At 34.2% G+C, this 12,793-nt stretch overlaps 1 protein-coding gene across 10 annotated transcripts in view; it reads left to right on the forward strand.

The window, feature by feature from the left end:
* The window catches only part of TBL1XR1 (TBL1X/Y related 1), a 166,389-nt gene extending 160,076 nt beyond the window's left edge, over positions 1–6,313 (forward strand). For all 10 annotated transcript variants that reach the window (XM_059391514.1, XM_059391517.1, XM_059391518.1 and 7 more), the window contains 4 exons: positions 240–367; positions 960–1,125; positions 4,279–4,380; positions 5,215–6,313. In XM_059391514.1, the coding sequence (XP_059247497.1) occupies positions 240–367; positions 960–1,125; positions 4,279–4,380; positions 5,215–5,241 (423 nt within the window). In that variant the 3' untranslated portion in view covers positions 5,242–6,313. The remainder of the gene's footprint in view (positions 1–239; positions 368–959; positions 1,126–4,278; positions 4,381–5,214) is intronic.
* Positions 6,314–12,793: the final 6,480 nt, after the last annotated feature.

Below are 12,793 nucleotides of genomic sequence, written 5' to 3' on the forward strand. Positions count from 1 at the left end.
TCAATCTTGAAGCCTCAAAATAGTGAACATTTGGAAAGGACTTAGAGCTAATTTGTCATTTTTGAAAAGAGAGATAATTATTAAACAAGTTCTACATTTTAATTTCTTTGCAAATAGTCCCTTGATCTCTAATCATCATTCTGGTTGTACTGTTTATATTTTATATTGGCACAATAGTATTTTAAATGTATCTTTTGTATGGGAAAATATAATTGCGTACATTTTTCTTTTTTGCACAGATATGGAGTATGAAACAAGACAATTGTGTCCATGATTTGCAAGCACATAATAAAGAAATTTATACTATCAAATGGAGTCCCACAGGGCCAGGGACAAATAATCCAAATGCCAACCTTATGTTAGCAAGGTAATATTTACGTTTTACTCTCCTTTTATGAATCTTCCACATAAAAAGCTTCTAATAAATATGAGTTAGGAAAGATTCCATGAAATGGGAGTGTATCCTTCAAAAAAAAATTATTATTATTATTATTTTTTTGGATGGGAGCATTTAAACTTGGGAGTTTTATTCTTACTTCAGGGCATAATGGATTTTTATATTGAGTTATCAAATATTTACTTGTATCAAATATTGATTTAAACTCAAGTAATTGAGGCATAGTATAATAAAGTTTCTTAAGCATTAAAATAAAATTAAAAATGTAGTCAGTACATTATTCAAAACCATGGATCAGTCAGTACAGAAGAATTAAAAGAGCTAAGGAATACAGTGAAATTGGCTCATTTTGTTTTTTCAATTTGGAGGCTTGGAGATGCCCTTAAGTTGCCTTATCTCCTCTATAGTTTTGCTTCTAGAACACTTGTTTCCTAACATCCCAATCTACATCTCATAAGGAACTTGTAGCTGGCTACTAGAAATGGCTGAATATTATTGACTGGGGGTGGGGCTTGGGAATATTCCATTACTTATAAAGTCATTTTGTTTCCTCCTTGGTCAGTGCATCCTTCGATTCTACTGTTAGATTATGGGACGTAGACCGAGGAATTTGCATCCATACTTTGACAAAACACCAAGAGCCTGTGTACAGTGTGGCTTTTAGTCCTGATGGCAGGTACCTGGCAAGTGGTTCTTTTGACAAATGTGTGCACATCTGGAACACACAGGTATGTCTCAGTTATTTTAATTATCACCTGCTTTCATAGTTACAAGAAGCACTTGCCTGTACAAATTCTTTTTTCTCTTTTGTCATTCCTTTTATGACATCACTCAATCCTTAGTTTTTGAGTGAGTACTTTTTTTGAATTTACAGCCAAATAAAGACTGAAGCCAATTGAAGTTATATTTTCCTAATGTAGACCAGAATTTAGAAATAAATTTAGGTTCTTGTTTTTTTGTTTGTTTGTTTGTTTTTTAAAGTTTGCTGACCTGAAATGTGAGAGTTTAAGATACATGTTTAGATGATTGATGTAGTTTCTTTATTTTTAAAAAAAACTTGTCTTTAAAGGAGCTATAAATGAGCAAGCAGTTAATAAAATGTACTAAAGGACAAGATTTTGTGGCTAAATAGTGATTTATCAGGAATAGACTTAAAACTATACTACCTTTGTAGGAACAGTTGTGTAGAGAGAGCCTTTCCTAAAAATGGGGAAAACAGCTAGTTACTTTATTTCATCTTCTCACCTTTTTAGTGTTTATGCTCCACGTACTGTTTTCTTTAATAGCAGTTGCTTGACTCCTTCACCCCATCAGTGACCACTTCCTAGGTGGTCATAGTACACCCGCATGCAACTGCCGTGAGCTTGATCTTTCTCTTTGTGTGGCTGATCATCATATTTGGTCAGACTATTGTGCATAAATCATCATTTTCAGATATCATTTTTTTTAAGATTTTATTTATTTATTTGATAGAGATCACAAGTAGGTAGAGAGGCAGGCAGAGAGAGAGAGGGAAGCAGGCTCCCCGCTGAGCAGAGAGCCTGATATGGGACTCGATCCCAGGACCCTGAGATCATGACCCGAGCCGAAGGCAGTGGCTTAACCCACTGAGCCACCCAGGCGCCCCTCGGATATCATTTTTAATTAAGTTACACATTCAGATGGTCTCCCCTAAACACTGAAAAGGTATACACTGGGAAGTCTTAGAGCTCTCATTTGCTTCCTGATCCCCTGCAAGTAACTATTTTAATTAACTTCTCTTCTATACTTTCTGACATTTTTTGTGAATAAAAGTATTAAGATTCTGTCACTTTTATGCTCTCACTGTTTTATTTTTTAATTTATATTTTTAATCCCTTTGGTATTAATTTTTACATGTATGATTTGAGGTAGAGATCTAATTTTTATTTTTTTAATGGCTGGCCAGTTATCTAAACACTGTTTACCCCTTTGCTGTCTCATAATGCCACTTCTTTCATATACCATGTTCTTACTGTGGTTTTTTAATAGATTCTCTTATACTGCATTGATAGACATTTGTATATACCTGCATTGTTAGCATAGGTTTTTTTTTAAGATTTTATTTATTTAAAAAAAGTATCATTTTACTTTTTTAAGTTTGAAAATAATAAACTTATATCTAGTGAATTTTTAGTGCACTCACTGTCTTTTTGTCAAATATAAATCAAGTTTTTTTCTTTCCTCGTTTGGATTGTCACTCATATGATATGTTACCCATACATTTCACAGGTCAGTTGTATTAATCCATTGGTCTCCGTTAATGTTACAGCTCTAGTTTGTTGACCATGATATTTAGTTCAATTATATCCTACTCTGAGCTTAGAAATTGCTAAGTGCTTTGTAAAGAAAGTTGTTGTTTTTTTTTTTTAAAGATTTTATTTATTTACTTGACAGAGAGAAATCACAAGTAGATGGAGAGGCAGGCAGAGAGAGAGAGAGGGAAGCAGGCTCCCTGCTGAGCAGAGAGCCCGATGCGGGCCTCGATCCCAGAACCCTGAGATCATGACCTGAGCCGAAGGCAGCGGCTTAACCCACTGAGCCACCCAGGCGCCCGAAAGTTGGTTTTTTTAAGCACCAAAGCTTACTGTCCTGTAGATTTTAATTCCTATACATTGATTTTAGATTTTGTTGTTGCCACTCCTTTGTCCTGATTAACCATAGAAATACACTCAATACCTACTAGACTCACACTTTCATTAATCTTTTAAATTGCAAAAAAATTTAGGTAGGGGGAAGAAAATAGTTGAATCTTTCTGATGTGATAAGCTGTAGCAATGCACCTGTGGTTTCTAGAAGAGGAAAGCAAGGGAAAAGAGACTTCTGGCTACATAATTAAATTAGGATTGGCTGTGTGAGGAGGTATTTACAAGGTACATGACTTGCTGCCATGTTGTTTTTAGGTAGATCTGCTACCTCTAGTTTTACTTTTTTAGGTTTTCATAAAGCTGAGACATACTTCTGCTAGACAGAAAGCTGGAAGCATATTTTTTGTTTTCCAGTTTCTCACAGCAGAGTCTCTGATCTTTGCCCTGTTTAATGACTGGTTTTCTAGGAAAATATATGTTTTTTTTTTTTAACTATGTTTAATTATTCAGTGGGTGGCTGAATTATTTTGATCTTATTTATTTATTTAAGATTTTATTTATTTATTTGACAGACAGAGATCACAAGTAGGCAGAGGGGCAGGCAGAGAGGGGGAAGCGGGCCCCTTGCTGAGCAGAGAGCCTGATGCGGGGCTCGATCCCAGGACCCTGGGATAACGACCTGAGCCGAAGGCAGAGGCTTTAATCCACTGAGCCACTGAGGCGCCTCCCCCCCCTTTTTAATCACCTCTATCTTAGGGGTTTTCAGTAAATACAGATAGAGTAATTTAACAGACTTACACTGGAATTGTCTTTACTAGTTTATTATACTTTCTCTTTAGGATGTTTTATCAAAGAAATTCGAACTTCATTTTGTGTCTCTACATGTTAGCTATACTTATGCACCACCCTTCAACAACAACAGTTTATTTATGACAGGTCATACATTGAATGTTTACTCCATGGTTAACTGTATCTCAAGGAGGCCAAAGATAGCTAAGAATGGTTATCACTACTGGAGAAACGGGCGGCGGGGGGAGGGCGCACGCACATGCGCGCTTGTGTGTGTTTGATCTGTTGAGAGCAGGCAAGTGTTATCATTTTAAAGAAGGATCATCACATTTCTAGTATTTCAAAACTTTAAATTTATTTTGGAGTCAAAGCTAAATTCTATCTGATTGCTGGAAATAATGCCATAATAGTATTTTTACCTCAGTAATTTGGATTTATAATAATATATGTTCTCATTTTTAAGAATTTTTTTTTTCATTTTTTTAGACAGGTGCTCTAGTTCACAGCTATAGGGGAACAGGTGGAATTTTTGAAGTTTGCTGGAATGCAGCAGGAGACAAAGTTGGAGCCAGTGCATCAGATGGTTCAGTAAGTATAATGAAGTGTTTCCAAGAAGGGTGGGTGTGTAAGCATAGTAAATAAATGTGGCTTATTGTGGTCGTGACTACAAGTCTTCTTTTCAAAATACATTTTATGGCACTGATCTTTTTTAATGGAGGTTGTATATTTTTGTTTATTTCACTCAAATAATATGAATAAAATATAGGCTGTGTTTGCCAAAAGCGTATCTTCATAACCAAGAAATGGATGGTTATTTTTAATGGAAACCTTTGTTGATGAAATTGAGTGTAGAAGAATACTGCTCTGAGAGACATTTGAATTTTTAATGCTTATCTCTACCTTGTCTTCCTTGCGGAAGAGTGTTGGTGGCCCAGGGCGGGGGCCGGTAGAGGCAGTTGAGTCCTGCACTGAGGAACGTGTGATACTGAAAGACTTTCAGGATGACATTGGCCAGCTCTTAATAGAAATATTAGTTTTGGCTTTCAAAGCTCTGAAAGTAAAGGGAAAATGAAGAGGCTATTAGCCATTAGCTGTTTTCTGAAGGTATAGCTTAATATAATCTGAGATCTCTTTCACTTAGGCCCAAAAGATAGGAAATGGTCTATCTTGAGCATATTCTTTTCTGTTTTTTAATTAACAGAGAGTAGATCTTCAAAATTTTAGCCATGGTTCTTTCTCTATAGTGTTAGCCTGTAGTTGTTTTCTCCACCTCTTAGACAATTTGTCTGATTTCTGTTCGTTAAGTGCCCAGTCCCATGATTAATGTTGCTTTACCAGATTCATGAACTAGGAGGTAAACATTACACTAAAAATGTACAATGAAATTCTTAACACACTTTTGATTATTTTAATTTCTTACAGGTTTGTGTATTAGACCTTCGGAAATAGCGCTACTAGTTGGAAGCCATGGACCGACTATGAATGTGTACATAGCCAAAATGACTGTCCCTGACCCATGTACTGCTATAGTCCCACTTGAACCATGGCCAGTCCACTACAGCCAAATCTAAAAGAAATATATACATACAGTGTATATAAACAAAATTGCACCCTGAAGATGACAGAATTTTGTCACAGCTTGTGAATTCTGTTCACCAAGTGCTGGAATCTAATCTGCTGTGCCCCTAAAATAGCATTTAGAAGTTTTGGATATGAAAAACAGAAGAGAGAGAGAAATATGCGTTATAAAAGCAGCCCATATGTGTACCAGTTTTTGGATACTAATGACAGCCTTGTTTCTCCCCTTTGAATCAGAAGACACCATGGATTATATTCTTTTTTCCCTTCAGTAGTTGAGCAGTTTGTATGTACAGAGAAAATGGACTTAACAAAAACTTGCAGCAGTAGTTCGTTCTTGCTTTTAAACTTTGTTTTTGGTTTAGTTTATGGATGCATGAAGTAAGGGAGTGAATCAGTTTCTTGTTTATATTTTTTTCACCTTTTAAACAAAAAATTCTTAAAAATATTTTAATGCATTCTTTTGAAGAGATAGATGTTTGGTACATTTTATGGCTCCCAGAGCATATATTCAGTTGGTGCATGTTGTGGAAGGGGGAATTGGAAGTTGAATGAAAATAGATGACTTTGGTCATGTCAATCTGTAAGACACATCAGTGAAAGGATATTATGCTCTGGTTTTTTTTGTTTTGTTTTGTTTTGTTTTTTTGTTTTTGTTTTTTTGTTCTTTTTTGGTGATGTGGCTTAAATGCAATAGTTTCTTTTTTGGGACATATTTCTGCCAATTAAAGACTAGAAGGGCACAATTTTTTTTTAATACCATAGAGAAGATGCATAAAAAAAAATCTTCTGATGTTTTGTAGCCATAACTAAATTATGGTTAAAATGTGCACTATTGTGAAAAGGAGCAAAGTAGGTTTGGGGTTTTTTTTGTTGTTGTTGTTGTGTTTGTTTGTTTGTTTTGCTTTGTTTTTTAAGAGATTAAAATGTTTCTGGATAAGGATTAGCTTCTCAAAGTGTCCATCATTCTATGTAGAAGCTTAAATATGTAATGTAACCAAACTCCAGTATTAAAAATCTCTCATGTTGTTTTTCTTTATACAAAGCAAGATAACGGCATATAACACTGCCATTACATGGCAAAATGTTTGCTACCTTAGTTTAAAAACAATCTTTAAAACAAAAGACTTGCTTCAAGGTGTTTTTAAATAGCAGTGATTCAGAATTTAAAAAAAAAAAAAGTATAATTGCACTAAGCTCCCTGCTGCTCTGATTCTGCGTTCGTGGTACTTGTGACTACATTTTTTTCAAATACGGATAGATTTAAGCTGCTATTTTTTTTTTCTTAGTAATCACTACTATATCATGTCTTTTACTCTGTTTATAATATCAAGTATTTTCTGAAAGATAAGGTATCAGAGCAAACCTCTTCTTGTGTTCATGCAACTAAAAGCTAAAATACACAGAATGTGCAAATGATAGATAGCACGGGGCTGTGTTTATATGTATGACTAACAGGTTTGTCATGATTAATGGAAGTATCCACAAGTGTCCATTTTGAAGAGAATAGTTGTCAAATTTATATCTCAAAGATTTTAATTAAGGAGTTATTACTAAGCTTAGCAAATTTATAACACTATTTCTGTCACTAATTATTTTGAGGCCTTTACTACTAAAATTTTAACCTGTGTTTTAAGTTGAAATAGAAACCCGATTTAACCCAAGTAACGCAGCTTTGATTTTCAGCATTTGTTGTTTTGCTGTTTTTACAAAACAGCATTGATTGAAGCAAGTCTTGGTTTTACTAAGGTAGGATAGCATTTGCTATTGGTAAAGAGAATAAATACACTTAATTTCACAATACATTGTTATATGTACCCCAGTTGTTGTTAGTGGGGACTATGATACTGTAATAATATTTTTTAAAATTTCCATCCAGAGAGACAGTCATTCATGATGGTTTTGTGCCAGCTGTTTTTAGGGTTTTGGATCACATTATAGATATTTAGAACTATTACCCTGTGACCTATGTAGGAAACCTAATATGCTGAGTATCTGGCACTTGAAATCCTGCTTTTATTGCTAGAGGTCCATACCTGTGGTTGACCTCTGTTATTGTTTTAAAAAAATAAATAAAAATTTAAAAATCTGTGCAATAATTTTTAAATGTGCTCCCAGGAATAGACACAAATGTTTTGAGTAGGTTAAGCTGCATTTTCCTTTAGTGATGCATCTGTCAATTGCACTGAATTTAAATCTGAAAGTCAGAGGTAATTATTGATAGTACTTTTGTATTTTGATATGGACAATTTATTCATTTGCATACAGTTATTGACGTTTTCCCCCCAGCTGATTAAAAGATAGTCAAGAAGTTCTGCAGTATAGCTGCCAGAGTAGACAGCTACCTTTTGATGGTATTGTCACCTTTTCTTTCTTTCTTTCTTTTTTTATCTTTAGCTGTTTTACTTAAGCATAATAGCCACAATAGGACATATAAAAGATTATAAATACAGAGCTTTATTATCCTAAAATCTTGGGTCTTTTAAGTATAAACTTATTGGAAAGGTATCCATTTTGTAGGCTTGGGTTCTTCATGAGCATACAGTCGTTTGTTTTTGCTGCTGTTCTCAACATCATCATTGCCTGCTGATGTGCCACGATGCTGCTCCAGTAGACAAAAGTAAGATTGCCTCAAATTTGAGCAGTAACTTGATTGTAAGAGACCAAGTTTCACGGCCTGCACAATTCTGTATTTGAGGTTCTTGGCTTGTTTTTCCTTCCTTTTTTTCCTGAGAACTTATTCCTAAAGATCAACTGATTCCAGTAGATGTTTTATGGTATTCATTGTATATTGTTGTACAAGCTACTGTAAGAAACTTACAAGGAAAATTAGAAAGGAAAACTTGAATGAATAGAGTACTCATTGATTAAAGTAGAATAAAGAAAGAGCAGCTGTCACTCTTAAACTCCATAAAGAAATATCTTCTTTTTCTTCTCCATGTAGGAATCACATACATTCTTGTATCTGTTCCAAACCCCATTTCTGTCATTGATCAGGTACCATCATTGACTTTCAAATGACTTTTAGAAGTGGTAACTTTTAATTTCCTAATAGATTTTAGAGTATATTGAATTCTGTTTTAATTAATAATTCTCTAGGTAAGTATGTTTTAGGATTAAACACCTTTTACAGATACTGAAAGTGCCTCCTTTTGTGGTGTAAAAACAAATTATGGTGCAAAAAGTAATTACTAGATTGAATTACATGAAGGTTTTTTGCTTTTTGACATATAAAAATGTCAAGAGAAAGGCCAAAGATTTGTACTTTTTCACTTATAAAGCACTCCTTTTTTCCTTAGACTTCTTTCTGTCAAATTAGATTTAATGAGAGAGTACTATTTTTAAGGAGCTATCTGTTTATGTAGAATGATTTTGTTAAGAGTAATGTAAACTATTATTGCTTAGAGGCCTGAAGAAGAGTATGCATTTTTGCTGTTTGAAGGAATCACCTGTGATTCACAAATGATTGTCCTTATGTGAGCAAAAATGTTAGATTTTACTAGGTAAGCAGAAAAATAAATCTAAAATGCAGCGCTGTTTACTCTTTTCAAAACCGTTTTCATCTTAAGCACATTGTACATTTCTATAGAACCTGCATTTACTCTCACATGCTAAGGGTGGTGCTTGCGTTTGGTGAATTACTGTTGACTGTTTCCACGGAAATTCTTTCAGTGGACCAACATTGTGGCATGGCAGCAAATGCCAACATTTTGGGGAATAGCAGCAAATCTACAAGAGACCCTGGTTGGTTTTTTGTTTGTTTGTTTTTGTTTGTTTTTCCTTCTGAATCAGCAGGGATGGAAGGAGAGTAGGGAAGTTAAGAATTACTCCTTCCGGTAGTAGCTCTGAAGTGTCACATTCAATATCAATTTTTTTAACATGATTCTAGTTAAATGTAGATGAGAGAAAAATGAGGAAGTGTTCACTTTTTTTAATACACTGATTTAGAAATTTGATGTCTAATATCAGAAGTTCTCAAGTATTAATAGCATTCTTTATTTTTGCCTTTCTGTTGACAGTGTTGAAGCAGGGTGAATAACTAGGGCATCTTTTTCTTTCCTAGTAAGCTGTTTTACGATGTTTTCTTGGAGTTTCTGCATAAGTTCAAGAAAACATTCTGCATGTTGTATCTAAGTCCAATGTACTTACTTATCCATCTCATTAAAAGCAAACACAGACTGCGTTTTGTGGCTCTGTGATCCCTAAATACAGAAGCAATTTTCTTCTTAACTGACTTTGACATTGTAGCTATGATGTTCTTATTTTGATTTTGGCAAATCCTTTGGGTCTAATTCTGTGAGCCTACCTATAGCACTGGATTAAAATGTCTGCATCATTTCTTTAGTTATCCAGTTAACTTTAAAACTGTTGTACAAGTGTAAACCAGCCCATGACAGTTTTTTGTACATGTTAAAGAACGTTCTTGTTCAGTTTTCATGATTCTTGTGCAAGGAAGACTGATCCAGATGTTCTCTGCTGTCCTGGACCATGTTAATTACACTCACGATGTACTTTGGTTCCACATCACAATGATTTGTCCCCAATGACCCTTTTATCCTTTCTAGGCACATTTTTGTTGTTGTTGTTGTTGTTGCGGTTTCCCTTTGCATTGTATTGCTTTGACAACTGTAATTTGAATCAGATCTGAAAGAGGTCCAGAATAAAATATATTTTGATATTATGTTGGCTGTGTACATATATGAAACCTTTGATATCTATGTAGTTTGTATAGATTATTTACTAGTCAAGTAAAGAGAGAGGGATGCTATTTCTTGTTTACAATTTCTTGTTTACATTTTAATTGCATTTACTCCTCCAATGTTTATTGTAGAATAAACTTTTTTTCCTCTGAGTTAGCCTTCATGACATAACAACATGTCTGTTCTCTACCACATTGGTGTTGAATCAGTTACAACTGCCATCAGAACCCAAACCCACTGTTTTCCCTAAGTGTGTTGTTTTCTAAGATAGATACTTTAAAGTAAGCCCATAGATAAAATTACAAATTTTACTATTTTATTACTTCTCACAGATGAGATTTTTTAAATGAAGGGATTATTTACTATTTTTATTAATAATAGAGCATTTAATCAGCTAAGAAGTAACAATCGCTTTGGGATTATTTTGGAAAATAATGCTGTATTTAAAGGACATCATTTCACATAAACTAAAAGAGACCTCAGATTCATTTGCTTAGTGTGCAAGTTAAGCACAAAACCGTGTGTATATATGTTGCTGAAGATTTTAGGGCAGGATTTTCAACTTCTTAGTGACATTTTTTTCTTCATATAAATCAATTCTAATTTAATAATTTTCTTCCTTAGCTAGTTGCTTATGTTGCTAACAAACCTTATATCTTTGAAGAACGATACTAGTCACCTTGCGGTTTTAATTAATCCCAGCTCTTGAGAATTACTTAGAGACTTTTTAAAAGAATCATTGAACACTTTTTTTTTTTTTTTTATTTAAGAAACTTTTATTCTTCAGGTCTTCTGCCTTTCCCTTTCATTTCCTTAAGCAGAAACTAACACAGGCAAAGACTTGTCATGTTTTATTAAATGATAAGTTTTTACAGTTGCTAAAGCTGCCAGTCTTTCATTTTCAAAGGGTTAACTTTTATTGCATGGCAAAGATTAATAATATTCTGCATTTTACACTTTCAGAAAGTGTTGGACTACTAAGGATTATAATGCATCTAAATTTAAGATAAAACCAAATCAGTTTCAGTAGTCATAGAAGGGGTTATTTTTAATTTCATAGTTGTTACACTTTGAAATAGATCAAATTTCTCACCTATTATACATAGTAGCAGATGAAAGTTTACTGTTTACCCAATATATTCATTTGCAAAATGCAGTGGAGGAAAAGACACTATGGACAGTAGATTTATGGTGCTTTTCTCTGCTGTACCAAAGCTCTCTGTCAACAATGAAATGTTAACCCTATGCTACTTTTTCTGCATGTTTCTTCTTAAATGTCATATCTCAATGCTTATTTGTCCTAACTTGTAATATTTTTGTATTAAATTTTTTAGGAGTTCCTTGTAATTTATTTATAATTTAAAATATATTAAACACAAAGTGTTTAGTAAAGTACAGAAGACAATTATTAATGTTTCTTGGTTTTTGGGTTTGTATGATCGCTTATGCAAACAATTCACACTTTAAGAACTAGGACCAGTGGGATGGAATCTACGCAGAAAAAGATAATAACAATTCTTTTCTTTTTTTTAAAGTTTGTACTAATCCAGTGTCAGAATGGGCTGCTTTAAGAGATGCTGCACTACCAGAAATATCAAAAACAGAGTTTGGAGGGCCACTGGAGTGTTCACTTCAGCACATATATACTAAAATTGGAGGGCCACTGGGCCAGACTACTGTAGAGAAATTCAAGGACTGAGGGAATACCTCAAGTAGTCAAACTCTTGCTTTAAAAATCCAGTCACACTGAATTTATTTATTTATTTATTTATTTTAAAGATTTTATTTATTTATTTGACAGGGAGAAATCACAAGTAGATGGAGAGGCAGGCAGAGAGAGAGAGAGGAGGAAGCAGGCTCCCTGCCGAGCAGAGAGCCCGATGCGGGCCTCGATCCCAGGACCCTGAGATCATGACCTGAGCCGAAGGCAGCGGCTTAACCCACTGAGCCACCCAGGCGCCTCAGTCACACTGAATTTAGTCTGAGACATTAAAAACATCAGGTGTCAGAATCTCATACATTCAAATGAAAGGATTTAGAAAAATCTACACATTGTCAGGTCCTTTTCCACATAAGCTCTTTTTGACTCAATTAATCTGGTCAAGTAGTGTATACAAATTATCTGATTTTCCAGCGTGGGTACCTGAGGAGAGTATACCTCAGTAGAGGATGAGGAATAGCACAGTTAGCACACATACCATCATAAAAGCCTAGAGTCATCAAATAATTCAAATGAATTTTAATAGCACATAAAATTGTAGCTATGTAGTATGTTTTAAAAATATTTCAATTTAAGTGGTTGAAATAATTTAATGTATGGAAATAAACTGAAGTATGAAGTTGTGCAAATATGGTGTTGAAGGAAATAATGTCTTAGTGATAAATCCAGAATAAATTAGAGGTAAGTAAACTTTTTACAGCATTATTAACCAGGAGTCTATTAAAACTCTTTTTAAAATAAAATGCTTGGCCCTGCCCTGAACCTACTGGCTAATATGGTAACAGGGATGTGTGCATTTTTTGTGCTTATTTGTGTGCCAGAGATGATGGGGGAGAGGGGGAGGCTAGGGAAGAAAAGAGTTGGGTAATTGGCATATTGTATATTTATTATAAAACACATGCTTGTAAGGACATTGAAAAATAATAAATTCTCATTTCTATGCTCCCAGCCGGTTCCTCAGTGGAAACCACTTATATTGTGTCCTTGCAAACATTTTTAATAC

This window comes from Mustela nigripes, chromosome 2 (genome assembly GCF_022355385.1).
Source record: "Mustela nigripes isolate SB6536 chromosome 2, MUSNIG.SB6536, whole genome shotgun sequence".
NCBI classification, from domain to species: domain Eukaryota; kingdom Metazoa; phylum Chordata; class Mammalia; order Carnivora; family Mustelidae; genus Mustela; species Mustela nigripes.